Below are 22,140 nucleotides of genomic sequence, written 5' to 3'. Positions count from 1 at the left end.
GGTGCTTGGTGCTCTAATCCTCATCCTGCCTGAACATTACCAGTAGAACATGAGCAGTGCACTGAACCACAGAACATGAACGAAGCTGTCAGAGAAGCAGTAGAGCTGTACTGACTTGCTGCCTATTCTCTCAGCCAGGAGAGAAGTGAGTAGTTTTCTGCCCTCTACCATGGGCCAGGAGAGGGAAGTGCAGTGCTTGCATCCCCTTTCTGGCAATGGGAGAGGTGAGTGGGAAGGGAATGACAGGTGAAGAGAGGCTGACAAAGAGAGTGACTAGGGAACAGGGTGGAGAGTGAGATCAGGTGAGAGGGTCTGTAAGGTAGGAAGCAGAGTTGCCCTATTTAGGCCCTGTCCTTCCCAGCCCATAGAAAGCTATGACAGTGTCCCTCTGATTATTTTTGGTTTCAGAGTAGCAGCCGTGTTAGTCTGTATTCGCAAAAAGAAAAGGAGTACTTGTGGCACCTTAGAGACTAACCAATTTATTTGAGCATAAGCTTTCGTGAGCTACAGCTCACTTCATCGGATGCATCCGATGAAGTGAGCTGTAGCTCACGAAAGCTTATGCTCAAATAAATTGGTTAGTCTCTAAGGTGCCACAAGTACTCCTCTGATTATTGGAGAAAGCAGAGCAGAATGTGCCTCCTTGGTGAGAGCATGTATTAATGTGTGTTGTAGAAGAGCTGAGCTTGTCTTCTGAATGTGCTTGTTGAATCTGCTCCATTTAGGTTTGCCAGGTGTCCGGTTTTTGATTGGAACGTCCGGTCAGTACCACTCAGTCAGTGCCACTGACCGAGCTGTTAAGTCTGGTTGGCAGGGCTGGCAGCCTCCTTACCTGGCTTCGCGCGCCTCCCAGAAGTGGTGACGTGTCCTTCTGGTTCCCAGGCAGAGGAATGGCCTGTGGAGTTCTGCACGCTGCCCCTGCCCTGTGTGCCAGCTCTGCAGCTCCCCTTGACTGGGGGGTGGCACCTGTGGGCAGAGACAGCACACGCTGCGCAGAGCCACCTGGCCATCCCTAGGCCTAGGAGCAGAGGGATGTCGCCGCTTCCAGGGAAGCCCCCCCCTCCCCCCCCGAGTCAAGTGCTGCCCAGAGCCCACACCCCACAACTGTCCCATACCCTAACTCCTTGCCCCAGCCCTGAGCCCCCTCCTGCACCAAAACTCCCTCCCAGAGCTTGCATCCCACACTCTCCTTCCACATTCCAACTCCTTGCCCCAGCCCTGAGCCCCCTCCCACACCCTGAACCCCTCATTTCTTGCCCCAGCCCTGAGCCCCCTCCCACACCCTGAACCCCTCAGCTCCATCCCCCAGCCTAGAGCCCCTTCCTGCACTCCAAGTCCCTCATCCCCAGCCCCATCCCAGAGCCCGCACCCCAACCCCCTGCACCAGCTCAGAGCCCCCTCCTGCATCTTGAACCCCTCATTTCTGGCTCCACCGCAGAGCCCGCAACCGGAGCCCTCACCCCCCTCCTCTGCCCCAGCCCACTGAAAATGAATGAGTGAGTGAGGGTGGGGGAGAGCGAGTGACAGAAGGAGTGGGGATGGAGTGAGCAGGGTGTGGGGCCTCAGAGAAGGGGCAGGACCTTGAAGGAGTGGGACAGGGGCGTGGCAAGTGTGTTCACTTTTGTGCGATTAGAAAGTTGGCAACCCTAGCTCCACTGGACCTTTTGTAGGCACTGGCATTCTGGGGGAGGTATGATCCTCTGGCTAACGCGCTGAGCCGAGACTGTGAAGATCTGTCTTCTGTCCCTGTCACAGTACGATTTTGGGCACGTCACTTAATCTCTGTCTCAGTTCCCATTCTCTCATGCTGGGAGAGCTGTGGGGCAAAGTAAAGATTGTGAGGTTCTCACCTACCACTGGGACAAGTGCCACAGAGAAGCCTTTACAATAGAAGAAATATGATTAACTTGCACACTGTATAGAATTAAAGAAATAATACTTTAGGTTTGTAAGCAGCTAGATGTACTCTTATTTAAAGGATAGCTGATACAGACTTCAATGTATGAGCAGACTTCAAAGAGAAGGATTAATCTGTCTTTTTCTTTTGTAGTCTCAATAAAATTTAATACTTTGCAATTTGAACAGGTATTTCCTGTAAGTTGCCGGTTCTAGCTTTTGTCAGCTCACCTAGGCAGTTTTTTTTTTCTTTTTTGAAGGCTTTGTACATGTAAACGTGCTTGACAAGTATGCCCTTGCTTTTGTTGGAAAGTCTTTTCCCACTGGTGTGTTGGGTATCTTCTTTTGGAAAGAAATCCAGTATTTTTAGTATGCTGCACTGATTTGCCATCACTGCATGTAATTCTTCTTAATTACTATGACCCAGATGCACATGGGGCACCCTTTGTGGTGTTTGCTAGTGCAATGTATTATCATAGTGTTTGATCACTATTTGTCCTTTAGTTTTGGGCAAATCTCTTTATCTCTGCTTTAATTTTTCCCTGTCCGTAAAATGGAGGTATTGCTCTCTCTACCTAGTTCACATGGACTAATGTAAATTAACGGGGCCATATAAATGAGAAGTCTTCATTTCTAAAGTCAAATTACTGTGTATCTCTATCTATAGTCACATAGGCAGACTGTATAGGTCTATGGAAACTAACAAAAAGGAGTCACCACTATATAAATAAGTGGCCTAAACTCCCCAGGCCTTAGTACTTGTCTGCCACCTCCAAAGCTCAGTTTGGCTGCCTGTCCTCCCATGTTGTCTTAATGTTGTCTCAGCCTTACACAGCTTTCCGTCCACCCTCCCATAGTTTCTTTCCAATTTACCGTTTCCTGCTTCTCTGTTGGTGCAGTAATTGGGCTACCCATTAGTCTAACCTCTTCACCTGTTCCTTCCACCCAACTTGACTTAGAATAGCATAAATGTCTCATGCTTTCATCTCAACATATTTATGAGGGGCTCCAGCATTAACTCTGAATTTTTCTTTCTAAGCCTGCAACTAATTTTCAAAGGTTGGGGGCAGGGCGGGGCAGCTGTTTTAGTAAACTTTCATAGCAAGTAATCATTTTATTTTTTTTAAATCCCACTCTTTTTACCATTCTCTTCTTGCTTCCATTAATATACAGCTGCAAAGAAAGGAGAAGGTTTGTCTGAGTCTTATTTTATAGCCTTTAACTGTTTCATCACATTCTTCCCCCTTTCTCCCTCTCCCTCCCTCCCCCTTCCCTCCCAATCCTGAACACAGATCCAAAGACAGGAGAAGACAAAGAAGGTTTGTGTTGGTTTGCTCAGGTGCTTTTCTGCATGTAGATAGTGGAAATAGTTGACTGTGCTATAAAAGATGTGCATGGTTTTGGAAAAGTCAGTGTATACTTTTAAACTCGAAATATTCATTACAATACCCCCTTCCAGATGTTAATGGCCCCTCTTAGTCCATTTCACAATAAGGAAGATTGGTATGTTTCTAGATCTGGTGAGAGTAAACACTGTAAAAAGTCTTAAACTTTTACTGTTAGGTTTTTTAACTTTATTTCAGTGCAGCCTAATCTTTTGGCAGGGTGGGAAAATAAATATGAAAGATGGAAATCCTTATTGAATATCCCATTGACAGGGTGAGATGGGTCTTGTCTCTTAAACATCAAACCTGTCAGGAAGACAGAAATTGAGGGCCCAATCTTGCAAATGCTTATGCATGTGAGTAATCACATGGAATTAAACGAGACCACTAACATGCATGAGAGTTTGCAGGATTGGTGCGTTAATGATTCCTTCATTTCCTTTCTCTAATGCCTGTTTAGTGTTCTAACTATACAACCTTATGATTTGAAAAAGAATTCTTCAGTGGGACTAAGACATGAAATAAGGATAGTTGTTAGTGAGTTTGCATCCTCACTGGTATGGTGCCAGATTAATTATACTTCTGAGAGCTTTCCTTGTTTCTCAAATACTGTATTCAACATGCGCAGAAATATTTATCGTGTACAAAATTAAATCTGACTTTGAAGAGCTGTTTGGGAACTGTGGGCTTTTTTAAAGTGGAAGAAGGGTTGCCATTAAATTCAGTGTTTGCAATTGAAAGGAATTTTGAATGCTTGAAGTTCTCCTAAAGAAATACTGTCTGGGTAAAACCCAAAAACCTAAATATATTTTCTCACTTTTAATAACTTCATTTGTAAATTTCTTAGTTTTAATATTGTGAAGTTTTCATTTATGCTGTTTTATTCACTGTTTGCACTTCACTCATCATGGACAATGAAACAGCACCGATCAGTTTAGCTTTTTGACTCTCTGGCATTAGCACGATGTGTCAGTGTTTCATTTGCAAACGCAGTAGAGAATGCCATAAGTCAAACAGCTGCGATTCAGTGGAGTTGGCTGTTTGTTGTTCAGAAAAATAGTTCATGGAAACAGTTAACATTTTCATTTTTAACAAAACAAACGTTTTTAGGTCTAAATAATTGTCTCCCTGTTAAATGCTTTTTTCCCCTAATAGATACGAACTGAGTATTTTTGGCTGTATTCAGCCTCTTTAAGAATGTTTGTGTGCAGAATTCCTTCTGGGTTAAACACTGAACAGCCCTGCATACATGGAAACATTATTGCCCAGACTAAGAGAAGGTACTTCTTTAAGGGAAAAAAGTTGTTTGATTTGTGTGTGGAAAACGGTGAAATATAAATGTCAGGAGCTGATAGCCACACTAGACACTGTTTCATAGAGTTTCATTAAAGAATCCCAAAGAAAGCTTTGAAATTAATTCTTGTTTATCTTTACTGTTTCACAAGCTACATAAACTTCAAATTTGAGTTGGTTTTCTAAGAGTTTCGGGTTAACTTGCCTAAATGCAATACTGCCTCTTCTTAATAGAATGGATATATATAGATGTATTAAGGGGGAACTTAACACCTATTTTTTGCTTAATGTTAGATTTATAGAAAGGCCTTTCTAGTTACTCAGCCTCAGTAGCATGTACTTGATTAATCCTGTTGGAAAATTTGTTGCCTGCTATGTAGTGTGTGTGGTGTTTTAGGGTGCTGAAGGAAAGCCAGCATTCTCCAAGTTATTCTGAACGTATCTTCTACCTCTGCACTAAAAATCCAGAAAAAGCTTTTGTGTTATTTCTGGTTTGCTCTAAAATAAAAATAACTGTTTGCCTTTTTATGAATAGTCAAGGCACGAATTCTTGAAGAGTAGAAAAAGCTTAGAGCATCCTCTGAATTAGCCCTAGCATGTACTGTACTATGAAGTTGATAAAAAGAAAAGGAGTACTTGTGGCACCTTAGAGACTAACCAGTTTATTTGAGCATGAGCTTTCGTGAGCTACAGCTCACTTCATCGGATGCAACGATGCTCACGAAAGCTCATGCTCAAATAAACTGGTTAGTCTCTAAGGTGCCACAAGTACTCCTTTTCTTTTTACGAATACAGACTAACACGGCTGTTACTCTGAAACCTATGAAGTTGATGTGTGCTTTAGTGTCAAACACTTCTCTTAACTCTATTTCAAACTATTAAAATTAGTGTGCATTGAGTAGGGAAAGGAGCATAATGTTCTGTTGTCTTTGCATTTGCTCATAAGATTAAGATTCAAACTAGTGCTAAAAAGTGTGATTGTTAAAACCTATTAGAAGTAATTATCATATGGAGTATTAATTGCTTAATTGTGTTCTCCCCTTTGGGTGCAATTTTGGTGTGAAATATTTGACTGGGTTTTGACTATGACTTCTCTAGCTGTGGCCACCTTTGTTCATTTTTGCTTTTCCTACAGATGCAAACAGCCCAACTGTGAAAGAAGGAAAGCATATGGAAAATGGTGTTCTCGCAAATGAAGCAACAGGAAAACCGATACGTAGGTGTGTAGTTGTTTCAAAGTAGAGTAGGTCAAAGTGCACTAGGGAACTGTTAGTGCGCGGCACACTAGTATGTTGTACATTTACAGCCCAGTGTTCTGTGCACTTTCTCTTCACCTAGACAAGCCCTTAGTCTTTTCCTTCTGCTTTATGCTGGACAGTTTGCAGCCTACTCTTACTGTGCAAAGTACAGTATTTCTGCTCTTCATGAGAATGAGTTTCCTTAAATGATTAAAAGTCTTAAATGTCTTTTGACCTGAGCAAAGACTTGGAAAATAAAGTCTCTCTCCTTCATGCTTCCCAAAGAGAACATCTAAGGTTGTTTTGTCGTTCCGTAGTGTAAGCCTTGTGCTAAGGAAGTTCACGTGCCAGCAAATCCATTGAAAGCCATTGAATATCCCATGAAAATCTGAGCCTGTTCCATGCATTGGTTTGCATTTTGTAGGGAAGCTTCAGTTCAGGATACCCACAAGTCATTCCATTTCTCCTTTAAACATCATAGAGATGAATATGCCCATTTCTGGAAGTAATTTGACTGCAAATTTTGAAGGCTGATGAGTATTGTATTCAATGTATTTAATTTTCCAATCCTGCTGATGATGGGAATACTCTTGAATCCGTGCATCTGCACAATACAATGGCAGGATACAGAAAGGCTGATTATTTATTTTAAACCAAGGAGTTAAAGGATTGCTCAAGCAAGAACCCCTCTCTGGCTTGTTAGTCCATCATTTTGTACTTATTCTGAAGCATTTGTCTTCAGGTGGTAAGGAAGTGCAATCAGGTAGCGAAGAGTGGGTTATTGCTGAACACTCTCTCATGCATTCTCCTGCTAGGGAGGTTTCTGTCTGGCTCAGCGAAGCACAGAGTAAGTTTGTATCCAGACTTGTAGATCTAGGTCATTGAAATCCATTTGCCAAGTAAACAACTGGTCCCTGTTATGGCTTGTTTTAAAATGTTTTTTCAGACAACTCAGTAACTCATCAACTTACAGTGGAGAAACAGGGAAGTCTTTGAACCAGACTAGTACAACAGAGCTTCAGAAGGCACCAGCAGAAAAGAATGCTTGGAGACTTACGGAGGCTGACACAGCAAAGACTGGGAGGGTGAGATTTAATTATTTCTTTTCATTTCCAAATTTAGTTGATCAAAAATCCCTATGATTTAGGAGACAATAGCATTCAAATGTACGTGCTGGAACTAGCGGTGCTTGGGGTGCGGCAGCACCCCCTGGCTTGAAGTGGTTTCCATTATATACAGCAGGGATCTCAAACATGCTGCCCATGGGCCGCATATGGCCCATGGGATTCTTCCCTGCAGCCCGCCAAGCTCCCCGCAGCCCCCCCCGCCTCAGTCCCCTCCCCAGCGCGCCGCCTCCCTCCAGGCCAGGAGTGGGCAAACTACGGCCCCGGGCCAGATCTGGCCCCACAGGGCTTTGGATTTGCCAACCCCGTGATGCTGAGGGCCCCGCGCTGCTCCGGGAAGCGGCAGGCACTGATTCCCTGTGACCACGGGGGGGAGAGGGAGCAGAGAACTCTGTGAGCTGTTCTTGCCCGTGGTTACCTCCCCTGAAGCTCCCATTGGCCAGGAACGGGGAACTGTGGCCAATGGGAACTTCAGGGGAGGTATCCACAGGCAAGAACAACTCCCGGAGTTCTCTGCTCTCCCCCTCCCCCTGGGGCTGCAGGGACAGGGTGCCTGCCGCTTCCTGGAGTGGAGCGGCACGGGGCCGGGGCCAGGGCAGGGAGGGAGCCTACCCTGGCCCCGGTGCGCACCCTTGCCACCCCAGAGCCACTCAAGGTGTAAGCGGTGCTGGGCCAGAACCCGAACCCCTCCTGCACCCCGCACCCCAACCCCCTGCCCTGAGCCCCTTGCCACACTCCAACCCCCTGCCACACTCTGCACTCCCTCCTGCACCCCAAGCCCCTGCCCTGAGCCCCCTGCTGCACCCAGCAGGCAGGGGCGGGGATGGAGCGGGGGTGATGCGGCCCTTGGGCCAACGTACGAGTCCTCATGTGGCCCTCCTGGTGATTGGAATTTGAGACCCCTGATATACAGGGTTTACAGTTTGGTTCAGTGCCTCACAGTACTCCCACTACACAGATTGTTGCAGCATCTCTGCAAAGAGCAAGTAACTAGTTTTGGGAAGGAGGTGAACACATTTTTTTAATTGACTTCATTGTAACTTCATTGATTGTTTCTATGCTATTAAACCCGTGTCCCAGGTTTGTTTGTAGGCCCAGAAAGGGCAGAGAGGGAGGAAATGAGAGCTTCGCTTAAACTGGTGTGGCTGGCACCATTACCTGGCAAGCTGGAAAAAATGAGGTGAAAATTTCAGCTGCTAATTATAACTCTATTGCGGTCACTTCTTGGAAAGAGGCTACAAGGTTGTGACCAGCTCTGTGACCCGAGCCATGCTCTAGAGGGATTGGAATTGACAACTGGATGAAAACCAAGTTTCCACTGTCAGATCCAAGTGCTGAATCCCAGCACACGGAGGGTTTTTATAAGAGATCTGTAAGCTAGTGCTTTGAGGGGAAAATACTTCTTTGCTGCGGCATAGATGACAACTATTTCATTTGAATCTTTCTCTAAATGTAGCTTATAAAAAGTCCAATCCATACATATTGGGAAGTAACCTTGGGCTCAGTTTTTCCTTTGGTTGTAGTACCCCCATTTGCCTATGGTTGGATCCTCCGGTTAAAAGGTGGGAGGATTTTATGGCTAAATCCCAGAAACAGAAATTCTATTCCTGGCTCTGCCATAGATCTCCTGTGTGAGCTTGTGGAAGTCGCTTAATCTCTGTGTTGCTTTCTCCGTGTGTTAAGGCAGCAGTGCCTACCAACATCCCAGGGCAGTTGTGGGTCACTGAGCTAACCTTTGCAAGGCATTCTGTTAGAATGTGGCACTGGTGCTGCCAGGCATTATCTTTCTGGGACAGGACTCGTAGGTATTTTGTGGCCCGCCATAAAGATGTAAACTGTGTAACCAGTATGTTGACTTCACCATCCTGTAGGTGGTGTTTACATATATGGGTGTTTTAGGCCTTACCCTTCCTGTGTAAAGTGACCTTTATTTTTTTCCTCTTGCATCTTTAGGTAAAGGCGACAGTGTACTGGGAATATATGAAAGCCATTGGACTCTTTGTCTCTTTTCTGAGCATCTTCCTTTTTATGTGTAACCATATAGCCGCCCTGGCTTCCAACTACTGGCTAAGTTTATGGACAGACGATCCCATTATTAATGGGACTCAGCAGCACACGCACGTCCGGCTAGGAGTGTATGGAGCACTGGGAATGTCTCAAGGTTTGCCTGGAATTATCTGTTAAGCTATTTTAAAACTAACTGACTGGTTCAAAATATTAAGCCAAATGTTAAAAAGATCAGTGACTTGGTGTGTCCAGCATTGCACACAGGCTTCCTCAGGAGTCTTTTGCTGCCATGAATTTTATTTTGCTTTTTATGGGAAGGTTTAACTAATGGCAATAAACTATTCAGTTAGTGAATTTAGTTTTCTTTTAATGTAAGAAACAAAGCTAGAATGCATATGGTTATGGGATCTGGAACCTTTAGCCTCTGGGTGGCTGGTTCAAATCCATACCAGGTCTGTGATGACTGAAAGTTACCGCCATCCGATGGCTCTTTGACTGTATGAAATGAATTGAGTCTGTACAGTTCCCAGTGGTCAGGAGCTGCCACACCTTTTGATCTTCTTTGGCAGCCTTACTGATAGTTCTAGAGCAGCAGCTAAGGATTGCCAGAGCCATGTGGACTACTAAACTATCCTCTCACTGCTACACGAGTCCTGCCACCTCAGGATTCAGACACGCTGACAGAGTATCCAAGAGAAGCTTGCACAATTGCTGCCTGTTAGGTCTGTTCTGTGCATAAATAGGCTTTGTCTGACCTGAAATTAAGCACACGATATCCCACTTATCTTCAGAATTGCCGCATCCAGTCTTGCAACAAGAAATAAACAGCTTTTTAAAGTGGAGCAGAGTGTAAGCAGGCCACATGTGCAAATACTCTGAAATCACATGTTGAAAGGCAAACACTTCCTTCAGATGAGCTTATCTGTTTCACTGAAGAGTCTTTTACTGCTCAGTCGAACTAGTTCAGATCACCATCTGCCTTCTTCCGTGAGGATTGATTGATTTGAATGTGTGTTGACTAAATTTACTATGGTTTAGATTTCATTGATTACAAACAAAGAATAAACATAATTAGGAAAAACGTTTCTGCTCAGGGAGGGAAAAAAAGTTGTCAACTTGGTTTTCTTTTTCAGGTATTGCTGTTTTTGGCTACTCAATGGCTGTGTCAATAGGGGGGATATTTGCCTCACGACACCTACACGTTGGCCTGCTTCACAGTGTCCTTAGGTCTCCAATGAGTTTTTTTGAACGAACACCCAGTGGGAACTTAGTGAACCGGTTCTCTAAAGAGATGGACACTATAGACTCTGTGATTCCTCAGATAATCAAAATGTTCATGGGCTCACTGTTTAACGTCATCGGGGCCTGCATCATCATTCTCTTGGCCACACCAATAGCTGCCATCATCATTCCGCCGCTGGGACTTGTCTACTTCTTTGTGCAGGTAGGGAACGTCGGCCATTGAACTCTCTCGCCAGCGTGTGTCTCTCCTCTCCTTTTGTTACTTAGGTTTTAGATTTTAATGTGTCTTGAGTCCATGTTTGACTGACCATTTTCGGATACTATCTGAAGTGCACTGTGCATTGGCAGGCCCGTCAGCTTGCTGGATTTCCAGTAGCTGAGCATTCTCTACTTTGCCTGTCTGAATAGGACACTGGAAAGAAACTCCTATAATTCAAACAATGAGTGTGTGCTTCAGAGAGGCACAGCTGTAGAAAGTGCAGGTATAGTCAGAAAAGTGAGCCTAAAACAGGAAGATAGGATTGATAGCAGCCTTTTTACTCTCCCGTCTTGCTCCCTGTGTTTGTCATTCCTGCTTACTTTAGTTGGAACCCCCCCTCCCCCCCCCCCCCCCCCCCAAAAAAAAAAAATCACTTCACTGCTTTACTCTGGTGATCCCTGCAGAGCCAATACAGCCATGGGAAAGGGAATTGGCTTCTCTTTTGGCTCCTGTATCAGTGGGTTTGTTCGCCAAGTTCCAGTTGTGGAATTTTTTTTTCCTGGTGGTGGTGCCTGAGACAAACAGAACTCAGCTTGACTCTCAGATCCCAGACTGAGCTTGCAGGACCGGCATTTGAGGGGAAAATAAATCTTCCTGGTGTGAGAAAATGTGATCTTGGGCCATTTGGAGATCACAAACACGGGCCCCCACAATGCTATTTTTACCATGCTTCTTAAAAACGCAGTCAACTAGATAATCATATGGTCTCTTCTGGTTTTAAAATCCATGAATCAGTGCATTTTCATAGAAGCAAATTGGATTTCTCTAAGTGATGTGTAGTACTCTTATCCAGAGTAAAAAGGGTGAGAGTTGGCTCCCTTGATTCCCTGTAGCTGAAGTTGTGTCCAGGCTGTGCTGCACCTTTGAACTCAGTGTTCTACTCAACTTGATTTCCAGAGATTTTATGTGGCCACCTCTCGCCAGCTGAAACGTCTTGAATCTGTCAGCCGCTCTCCAGTGTATTCTCACTTTAACGAGACTCTCCTGGGTGTCAGTGTCATTCGAGCCTTTGAGGAGCAGACGCGTTTCAAACAGCAGAGTGACTTAAAAGTGGATGAAAATCAGAAAGCGTACTTTCCCAGCATTGTTGCAAACAGGTAGATGGGCGTGAGTGTTGGGTCAGCACATAGACAGCAGCGGCATAGCGAGGGTGCAGTTGTGCAGTCCTCGCTCCATTACTCAGGTACAACCCATTGATTTCAGAGGAAGTTTGGCTCCTCCCTTCACTTTCTCTGCACATTGTTCATTTAGTTGAACTGCGGCTGTGTTGGGTACCTGAGACCCAACATGTTCAAGGTTAAAACAGGAATTTCTGCCCCTAAGAGTTAGTTTCATGTGCTTCCGCGCCCCATGTTTCTGGAAATGATCGGATAGCTCCAAATGTGTCAGTTCCCATGTCACTGGCAAAGAAGGGGATGAGTAGATGTAAATGCCTCAGTGTAACCATATATTTTTTAAAAAAATATATGAATTTAAGCATGTTCACCCTGAATTTTTGTTTGTTTAATCAGATATTTCTGGAAAATGGAATCACTTGTCTGTGTCTTGCAGGTGGCTGGCTGTCCGGCTGGAATGTGTGGGGAACTGTATAGTCCTCTTTGCGGCACTGTTTGCAGTGATTGCTCGCAACAGCCTCAGCCCTGGATTAGTTGGACTGTCAGTGTCCTATTCATTGCAGGTAATATACTTCAGGAAATCTTTCTGCACTTTAAGACCACATCCACCCGGTATCAGGATATAAATCTGTAATGGAATTAGAGTTGAGAATTGATCTGTCGTCTATAGTCATAAATAGGCTTTGTCAGTACGAACTGAATCCCCAAATACTTCATGAAACTAAACAAGTCCTGGAGAGAGAACTGATTTGTGGAGCATGTGATGGGGAAAATGTTTACAGATGAGATTTGAAAAGAGATTTAGAGTCCAGGTGGGATGGAGCTTTCTTATGTGGGAGGGGCTGAAAGGAGAAACCTTTTGAAATAATGAAACAAAATTGTGATGTGAGACACTGACTCCAGCAGGACAAATGGAGAGCTGGTATTGGGGTCACACTAGTGGCCAAGTTCTGCTCTATACTTATACAGCTCCCATTGCACATGTGTATCTGAGGGTAGAACTTGGTCCCAGTTGTATTTCATAATTGTAGAAGGTGGCGAGTTGTTCTCATCCCATCCCAGGTAAAGCCAAGTGCTGTGTTGTGCGTTTAATGAGCAGATGGCACTTCGGGTTTTCATCTCAGTATTGCATGCTAAATGTTCTTTTCTATGCTGATGTCCATTTGTATTGTAAACGCTCCATTTAGGAATTTTCTGCAGGTTACAACATACTTAAACTGGCTGGTTCGCATGTCATCTGAGATGGAAACTAACATTGTCGCTGTGGAAAGAGTCAAAGAATACTCTGAAATGGAGAAAGAGGTACATTGTGGCTAGTAGGTTGTATAATTATGTCTAAAGATCTTCCCTGCTATTAACCAATGCTTCAGGCTTGCATTGTACGGTCATTGCCTTTCTAATGGGACAGAAGGGGGACTTTCTTTCAAATCAGTCAATCTGCCTCCTAACTGGCTAGACGACAGTATTGGTTTCTGAACAGAAGAATTTACTCTAAGATGTTTCTTGCCATTTTGCTAGTGGGCTGAATATGCTGCATTCATGGAATCTCAGCCCTTACTGACAAGGGAATCCAGAGATACTTGTACTTGGAATTTGCTTTTTAAGAGCTAGTTGTTTTCTTCATCCTTAATGCTGAGAGTTCCCCCTAGTGGCAGAATGTTAACTTTGCAGGTATTTTTCTTCACTTCTAGCATTTGTTTTCTCTATCACTATATGCACTTTTATGCATTTGTAGGAAGCCTTCGTCTTCTGTCTAGTCCATACTAAATTAACAAATGGAGCTATGCAAAATTCTTTTTCAGTCTGATGATGACTCATGTAAACTTCTTTTGGTCATGTGTGTTTCTCCTCTTAACCTTCTTCCCCCACATTATTTATTTTGGGCAATGTGTTCATAGGAAGCCCAAACCCTCAAATCAAAACCCAGCCCAGTCTGAGTTATGTCTGGGGTGGGGTACAAATCAGAGAGTTCCTCCTCACTCCTTTCCACTTGTGGTTCCTCCAAACCAAAAACTTTTGGAAAATTTCCTGATTTTAAGAATGTTTGTTTTTAATTGGCTCTAGTAATGAACCCACTGGGATCTCTGCTTTAATATAACTGCTGATTAGGGTGAAAACCCTGCTCTGTTTACACACCCACTGAAGTCTGAGTCAGAACTCATTCATTACCACCATGCAAAGTGTTCAGTTTCCTCTGTCTCAGGCAAGCTTCTTCTAGTTCTAAACCTGGCTCTCTGGGTTGGCACAACAGTGTGTAACTGTTGCATGACCAGTTTTCAGAGTGGTAGCCCTGTTAGTCTGTATCAGCAGAAAGAATGAGGAGTACTTGGCTTGAGCCCCCGAAAGTTTATGCTCAAATAAATTTTAGTCTCTAAGGTGCCCCAAGTACTCCTCATTCTTTCTGTTGCATGACGAGTGTGTCATAATATTTGCTGTCTGCTGTTCTCACATCAGCAATTGTAGAGAGACTTATCCCGGTAGGTGAGGCTTGTTTTAGTCAAGACACACATTTTTCATAACTTTAGAGTCGAATCTTGCCCTTGATTATACCTTGTAACCTCATTGTCTTCAATGCAGCCAAATTTGCCCCTTTGATTTTCCAGAACAGCCCTTTTTGAAAATGACTTATTCAACCCCTGCTGGAGCTATTTCTTCGTTTGCTCAGTCAGATGGGTCAAAAAGGGTAATAGATCTATTAATGATCTAGCTGAATGGGTGGGCAATTGTTCTTTCAGGCTCCATGGTGTATTGAGCAAACTGCTCCACCAAACAACTGGCCTCATGAAGGCAAAGTGGAGTTCAGAGGCTATGGCTTACGTTACCGGGAGGACTTGGATTTAGTTCTGAAAAACATAAATGTTACTATAAACGGAGGAGAGAAGGTAAGTAACATGGCTCGCTGTTTATACCCACACTGCGTTTTATAGGCTATCATATGCGTATAGCACTTCAGCTGACAATGGGATTTGAGCCCTGAGACTTTCAGCACTAAAAGGATGAGGTTCTACCATTGTAGCTAAAAGAATGAGTCCTTCAGTGGCTGGTCTTTATAAGACAGTAAGAGCCCACTACAGCTGCCAGCTAAAGTGGGACAAGACCCCTGTTGTGGGTTGCACATGCTCACTGTTTTCCTGGGCGTGTGCTCTTTTGGTATAGAAATACAAACGACTGTACTGGAGAATGTGACCTTAACCAGTTGCCCTTTTTATTCAACACAAGCAAAATGAAATGGCAAATTGATGAAGTTTAAATTGCACTTACTGCTAAAAACCTAAGTCATGTGTCATGTACCACATTTTACTGACTTGTGCATCCTTTTTTTCTGTAGGTTAGTATGTATTTTATTTAAAAATAAATACAAGGCAGTTTATATTAGTATGCAAGCACAAATCCAAAAAAAGGCACATGTTTATGTAACTTCCTAATCAGACATGCAACTATTACGTTAATGAGCACAATTGTAGCCTAAATTCAGGTGGAAAAACAAGATCAAAACCTCTAGTTCCACAACTGTAACTAGAAAACTCATACAAAAGAAAGGAACAGGTGTGATCTGAACTTTGTCAGCACTTCTCTACTTCACATTTTCACCACAATTCCATTTTCCTGTCCAGAAAAGTCCCAGAGCTTTTCCTGGTGCACTGAAATTTCGATGTGCTGTTTGAAGGATATTTTCATTTTCTGTATATATGCACCATCAGTTGCTTGTGCCAACTGAGTTCTCCATTTTCTTAACATAGTTGCTTTGTACTGGGTAAATGTATGGATTACATCTGAAATTGTGTCCACTTCAGGAGATTCTCGGTGGCACTTTGACTTTATCCTTTCCCCCAGAATTACTAAATGATAACTTCTTTCTGTGTGCCTTCTAATAGGTGGGAATAGTTGGAAGAACAGGTGCTGGAAAATCCTCCCTTACTCTGGGTTTATTTCGAATCAATGAATCGGCAGAGGGAGAGATTATTATTGATGGAGTTAATGTGGCAAAAATAGGGCTCCATGACCTGCGGTTCAAAATCACCATTATTCCCCAGGTAGGTGCAAAGTTCCTGCCAATACCATAATTGATTTCTTAAGGCTATTGAGGCTTTAATCAACTGGATGCATATTTTATAAATACCTTATTAGTGTCTGATTCAACACCCAGTGGAGTCGATGGGACTCTTTCCATTGACTTCAGTTGACTTTGGATCAGACTTTTGTGCTGGCTTAGGCATGTTTCCTTTTCTTTATGTAACAAGTCAAACTTGGATCTGAATTGGTTTGCTGGCATGGAGGCAGGATCCAGGGCCTTCTGAAATTATGAACTCATTTAGTTAACGCCTTGTAATAGATTTTCAATAGTCACATAGGTCCTGATGCTGCAAATTGCTCAGCATGAGTGTGGAGGTCTGACCAGGTAGTGCAGCTGGCATGATGTGGGCATTAGTAGGTTTAGAACCCTCTAGCTCTTCTGGACCAATAGAGGGCATATATAGACTGCATATTACAGGGTGGAGACTTCTCACTAGAATTACACGAGGACACAATAAATTTCACTCTGTTTTGACAATAACTTGGCAGATCAAGTCTGGTCTCCGCGGTTCACTTCTGTTTAGGAACAGTAAGAAACAACATTAATCATATGGAGCTATGCCACAGGGCACTCCAGTTTGGAGGGTTTAGGATCATGTTATTGTTTTGGGCTTGATGTCTGCTTATCAAATTGCCACATGACTGAGTCAGTTCCGCACCCTAGGCTTGGTGGTCAAATGTCTTTGAATTCAGTTTTTAAAACTATTGTGTTAATAAGTTACTAGCTTTTAGTGTACACGCTTTTATGCCTATTTATAGTAATGCAAGAAGGAACTGGATTTAAATAATTGCAAAAGGTTTTCTGCAATTCATCTGTCTAGGATCTGGGTAATAGGTTTGAGGTCGGGGATTATATTGCTTTTGCCCTTTTTTGATCATTCCATATTAGATTTCAGCTTTGCTATCACTAATTGCCATAAGAGGAAATGGAATAAGTAGATTGTAGACACCATGCATTTACTGATGCAGCCAGTTTGGACTTTGAATCTTGTGGGAGTGTATTTTGAAGTTTGTTTTTCACATGCCATTTTATTTGAAAAAAATGTTTTGGCATTTAAATTGAAGCTGTTTCTATATATTCTTTGGTATTGCAACTAGTCTGAGGTTCTTTCTGCAGATGCATTTTCCAAGCAAGAAACAAGTCACTTTATTTAAAAATAATTGAACTCAAAAGATCTTTTGTTATAATTAATTATATTCCTTGGGTTGCTTACAAAATACACCATTTCCTTTGCCATTTAAATGAAATCTCTTGAACATTTGCCATATTTCTTTGTATGTAGTAGTGTTGAGTGCATGTTATTTTCTGACTAGGATCCAGTATTATTTTCTGGCTCTCTGCGTATGAATCTTGACCCTTTTGACAAATACTCTGATGAAGAAATTTGGACATCTTTGGAATTGGCTCACTTGAAAAATTTTGTTTCGTCTCTTCCTGATAAACTTAATCATGAGTGTTCTGAAGGTGGAGAGAATATAAGGTACAGTAAAATTTTTCAGTGAAAATTTACTGTTAAAGCTAAAACTTTTGACAGCATATGAGAAACATATGCTTGTATGTTCCTCCCACTTTATTTCAGGCTGCAGGTTCAATTTTACTACTTGTGACGTGATTGGTGCAGTACAAACATGAGAGATCCCTGACCCATGGACCTTAAAATACATCTCAGACATCAAAACAGACCTAAAAATATAAATGAACATTGTAGTTTTTATTCACTGCATAAGACCGGATTATCTTGTGTTGGGGAAACAGAGAAATTTTAATGTGAAATTGCCAAAGAGACAATTAGGTGTTTTTTTAAAAAACATTTTAAGCTTTAAGCCATGTAAGTGAAAGTACATACTTAAGAAATAGTAAGTTAAATATATTAATTTATATTTATTGGCTTGGGCAATTTTGGGAAATTTTTGGTTAACTTCAGGCTTCTGTAGTGCTTATAATTTGGAGAGAAAATCGTACCTAACGAATGCAGGTTTCATACTGCAGCTGTAATATAACTGCAGTACTAATCTTAAATACATTTAATCTACTGATTGTAAAGTGGCCACCAAACCAGTTCAAAATACAAAACTATGGAGAACTTTGCCACAGTCTGCACTGTTTAAATAGTATAGTCTGGTGTACTTACACATTACAAATTGTTTCCATGTACCTTTTTAAAAACGAAAGTTCTTCAGAAATTAAAGCATTAAGAAGCTGTAGTAAGACACCCTCCGTTTATAGAGAAGAAATAACAGAACTTGAAGTTAATTCCATATCTAAAGCTTGCTAGACTCTCGGCACCTAAAATTCACAGAAGATTGTACAGGTAACAAAGTTAGGATGTGAAACAAAATACAAGTTTCTTCTTACAGTTAACTTTTTTGTTTTTTTACAAAGTGTCGGACAGCGTCAGCTGGTGTGCCTCGCTCGGGCTCTACTTCGAAAGTCCAAAATCTTGGTTTTAGATGAAGCCACTGCTGCTGTTGATCTTGAAACTGATGACCTTATACAGTCAACAATAAGGACTCAATTCGAAGACTGCACTGTTTTAACTATAGCACATCGTCTAAACACTATTATGGACTATGAAAGGTAAAGTGATGCAACTTTTGCAAAGGGAGAATGGTCTTTAGTGTCCAAATCTTACATGAATAGGAATTGATGTTAACCAAAAATGGACACCAATCAACTTTTAAAAATATTTTTTCCTTACGTTTGTTAGATCTGTTATCAGCTGAAATTCGTGAGTGTGTGTGTGTCTGTATTGCTAGTGTAAGCATGCTGAGGGTCAAGTTCTGTCCTGGGTTATGGTTGTGCAACCCCATTGTCCACAGCATGCTTGCACAGATGTGGCTGAGGGCAGCACTTGTTCTTACAATTGAAACGTAGATTTATAATGTTCCCTCTTTCTCTGAGTGGGGGGTAGGAATCAAAACTTGATAAGCCCCTGACTCAGGTGTTCTACTCTTCCACTTTTTCTGTGACCCCTGTAATTGGACTGGGAAGCCACACTATGGATGGGACAAAGCAGGAGAAGTGGGCATTATATCCCCACCAAACTTGCAGGTGTTCACCACCTCTATTAACACTCACTCAGTACTAATTCAGGCATTCCAGCCATTCATGCAGCGGAAGCTCCCCCACATTTGGTCGATGCTCCCTCTTGGGGGTACTAGCAGTATTTTTCTCCCAGCTCTCAGCAAGTTGGGGGTAGCATTTTGACTCTGAACGCTGGGTTTCCTGACTTCTTAGAGCTTGCTTTCACAGCCTTAATGTTACAGTAACACTGTTGCTTTGCTTAGGCAGTCTAAGCACAGAGTAAATCGGTGTATCTGCGGTAGGATTAGTGAGATCGGGGACAAATTTCACCTTTTGTGAAAGCTCTTGCAAATAACCATGGGAAAATAATGCAGGCTGAGATGCTATGCTAAGATGGCTAAAATTCCAAATAAATCAGTATTTTGACCATTTTTTCTTTTCTTGTTTTAGAGTTATAGTCCTTGATAAAGGTGAAATTGTGGAATGTGATTCCCCAGCCAATCTACTTCAGAAGAAAGGCATTTTCTATAGTATGGCCAAAGATTCGGGTTTGGTATAATACAAGAACTTAGCTTGTATGTGTGGGGAAAAAGGGGTGGAAATTGACTATACACATTGAGAGGATTTTGAGAATTCTGACTTCCTTTGTTCTGCTACTCAAACCAAACGCTTCAACCTCAGACCCGGAAAAATCTAAGTTTAGTATGAAGAAGATAAAAGTAACATAAATGCAAGTCTTTTTTCCTTAAGGATTTATTTTGCAAGGAGAAGAAGTTCTGAATGTACTGTGCTAAAGACCCAACTTAGACCTGTTCGATAGATTTGAGGCAAAAGATTAAACTGCAGTCCAAAAAATGTATGTTAGGATTTTTCTTGCTTTCAGAAGACTTTCTTTTGAGTTGCTTATGTTCTGAAGGTCCTTTTGTTTGAAAAATCTTTGTAAAATACTACCTATTTGTTCAGTTGAGATTTACCATTTTAAGAACCATTTGGCGTGGGACGCACTCAAGACATTTTATGGAATAGCAATATGGCTCAGTGTTTTTATTCCTTATGAAATACTGTCATGTATCCGGTCTTGTCTTGGCACTTATTGTATGTGGTCAGTGCTTTTATGCATCACGTTAAAGTTTTCATATGTGTTTATACTTTATAGCAGCAAGTTTGCAGAAATATGTCCATCTCATTGATGTGAAAAAGCACAATCATCGTCAAAAGTCACTATAACATCAAACTCTTGCTTGAATGCAAAAATGAATGTATTTCAATATTAAGTACCCAATTCTGTACTCTCTGTTCACTCAATGATTCTTTCTTATGCGAAAAGTACCAATGGGGGAAGGGTTACTCTTATGAGTAAGGATTTACCTGAGTGAAGGCTTCAGAGTCAGTTATATTATAATTTGGTTGTTGTATTACTGGTCATTGCATTTCACTGTCTCATTTAATACAGAAGCCGTGCCACATCCAGGACTGTTAGCCCTATGGAAACGGAGAAACCTTCTCTAGAGGCTGCTGCTGCTAATAACTGTTGTGCAAAATGCTCTTACTGTTCCAAAAAATATACATATTTTTACTAATCAAAATGCGTGGGTTCCAGAGTAGCTTGACAGAGCTTAATTCACAATAGAGTCTAGCTCCAACTTAAGTGTGTTCTGTTTTTTTTGTTTTTTACTTAGTAGGAAAAAGAAAAGTTCCATACAGTCTTATTTTATAGAAAGATTGCAGAATTACTGTAGTTTGAGTTCAGATGGATCCAAATATCTACCACTCTGGAAATGTGGACTATTGGAAGTTATGTTGCCGACCTTAAAACTAGACAAGTGTCTTCCCTTAGAATAAAAGCTATTTATTTTTTTGTAATTTATGATTCTTTAAAATTGAGTACGCTGAAAATTTCTTTGGTATTTTTTGTAATGACTATAATGGAAATAGGAATATTTGCAAAGAACTTGGAGTAAATTTTCTTTGGTTGAAAATGATTGTCCCGGTTTTTATACTCCTTTCGTAATTTTTTAATGACAAAAGTGTTTGCGCCATTATTGACAAAGGGCTTAAGGCCTGGAAAGCTGTGGGTGCATCGGAGGTTGATGTTCATGCCTTGAAAACTAAGCCTCTAAAATGTCATCACCAGTTAAAGAATTAATAGATGGGAATAATCAGCCTTGTTCTGAGGCCTGTTTTGAGAGGAATGTGGGGAAGTGTGCGCTTTGGATGAGCAGATCATAGTACTCCGATTACATGGTAACTCTGTTACTATGGCAGTACTACAATGTGAAATAAGTGGAGAGAGCTTCTCAGAGGTGGCACGTAAAAAAGATTGGCTCCCCAATGTGGGTGCTTTGCAGTGCCCAAGATGTCCAACTGATGATTGCTGCTCTTTTCAGGTGGTGCTATCACTTCATAGCTGTTCCATTAAAATAACATTTGCAAATAAAGGTGGGTCTTCTGGTTACCAAGGGTGACTTTTAGACTAAGGGATGTGGTCATTGATCACCAGGGGTAGTTTCCAAGGCCTTTCCTGGATTTTTTACCAGACCTCCCTGCTCTACAGCCAGGGAGCTGTTCTCCTGCATGGTCTGTTGGTGAATTATGCTCTGAACACACTGGGCCAGACATGAGTGGTGTTGCCACCCCATATGCCAGGTCACTACAATACTCGCTCAAATTTGGCCCGGCTTGCCCATCTGTCATGAGGAGGAATGGCCGGGCCAAACCTGAGTAGAGCCTACATCTCAACAGTATCTAATGATGTCACACACTTTAAGACTTAGTTACCTATTGGTGTGTCTCGTACACACCTGATGTTACTTATGACTAGAAAGGAGTGTCATAAATGTTGAATCATGCAGCACTGCTTAAAAATAACTACATCCCATGACATGTCTAACTTTCTCGTTTCCCTTTTTTGGGTTTGCTGAATGTGTTTTTGTGTTGCTCATGCAAGCATGGCCTGGGTGAAAGATACATTTTCCCACTTCACCGCCTCTTTCTTTTGATGGTGGTTGGTCAGCGGGCACAGTCCTGGCATAAGGGTGTGAATTAGAACAGTACTGTTTGTACTGTTTGTTCTGTTCCCTTGATTCCGAACACCCACTGCTAACTTTTGTTCCTGTGTAACGCATACCGTGTTTGGTCTCCTCCTGTGGGGCTGCTGCCTTGTAAAAGTCTCATCACATCTCAACTCTGTTCTCTCTTGGCAGCATATAAATTTCACTACAGCCACTTCTGTTTGTTGCTTGGAACCTGTGCCAAGACCTGTTTGCTCCATGGAGGAAGAGACAATCCTATATACACTACTAAAAAGGCCCAACCTTGTTGTAAAGCCATTAATGCTAACTTCTTTGGAGGGGGGAAGGTTCTCCATTTCTAGGGGGGATTTTTCCAATTGGTGTGCATTTTGATGGAGCTGGGAGCTCTGAATAACCCCCCTTTCTCTGCGGAGCAGAGGGAACCATGTTTTGAGGCACACGAGTCGCCAT

At 42.2% G+C, this 22,140-nt stretch overlaps 1 protein-coding gene across 7 annotated transcripts in view; it reads left to right on the top strand.

The window, feature by feature from the left end:
- LOC102937562 (multidrug resistance-associated protein 1) overlaps window positions 1-20,637 on the top strand; it is a 96,256-nt gene extending 75,619 nt beyond the window's left edge. For 4 of the 7 annotated variants that reach the window (XM_027820643.3, XM_037911832.2, XM_037911831.2 and 1 more), the window contains 12 exons: window positions 5,710-5,794; window positions 6,759-6,897; window positions 8,890-9,097; window positions 10,077-10,387; window positions 11,342-11,541; window positions 11,996-12,122; window positions 12,760-12,861; window positions 14,295-14,441; window positions 15,435-15,593; window positions 16,948-17,114; window positions 18,017-18,211; window positions 19,109-20,637. In XM_027820643.3, the coding sequence (XP_027676444.2) occupies window positions 5,710-5,794; window positions 6,759-6,897; window positions 8,890-9,097; window positions 10,077-10,387; window positions 11,342-11,541; window positions 11,996-12,122; window positions 12,760-12,861; window positions 14,295-14,441; window positions 15,435-15,593; window positions 16,948-17,114; window positions 18,017-18,211; window positions 19,109-19,217 (1,949 nt within the window). In that variant the 3' untranslated portion in view covers window positions 19,218-20,637. Of the gene's footprint in view, window positions 1-4,046; window positions 4,562-5,709; window positions 5,795-6,758; window positions 6,898-8,889; window positions 9,098-10,076; window positions 10,388-11,341; window positions 11,542-11,995; window positions 12,123-12,759; window positions 12,862-14,294; window positions 14,442-15,434; window positions 15,594-16,947; window positions 17,115-18,016; window positions 18,212-19,108 lie in introns of those variants that run through there. The other 3 variants (XM_043523452.1, XM_037911833.2, XM_043523453.1) reach the window with 2 other exon arrangements.
- Window positions 20,638-22,140: the final 1,503 nt, after the last annotated feature.

The sequence above is a fragment of the Chelonia mydas genome, chromosome 10 (assembly GCF_015237465.2).
Source record: "Chelonia mydas isolate rCheMyd1 chromosome 10, rCheMyd1.pri.v2, whole genome shotgun sequence".
NCBI lineage: Eukaryota > Metazoa > Chordata > Testudines > Cheloniidae > Chelonia > Chelonia mydas.
Note: the sequence above shows the minus strand (reverse complement) of the source record. Positions and strands in the feature narration are given on the sequence as shown.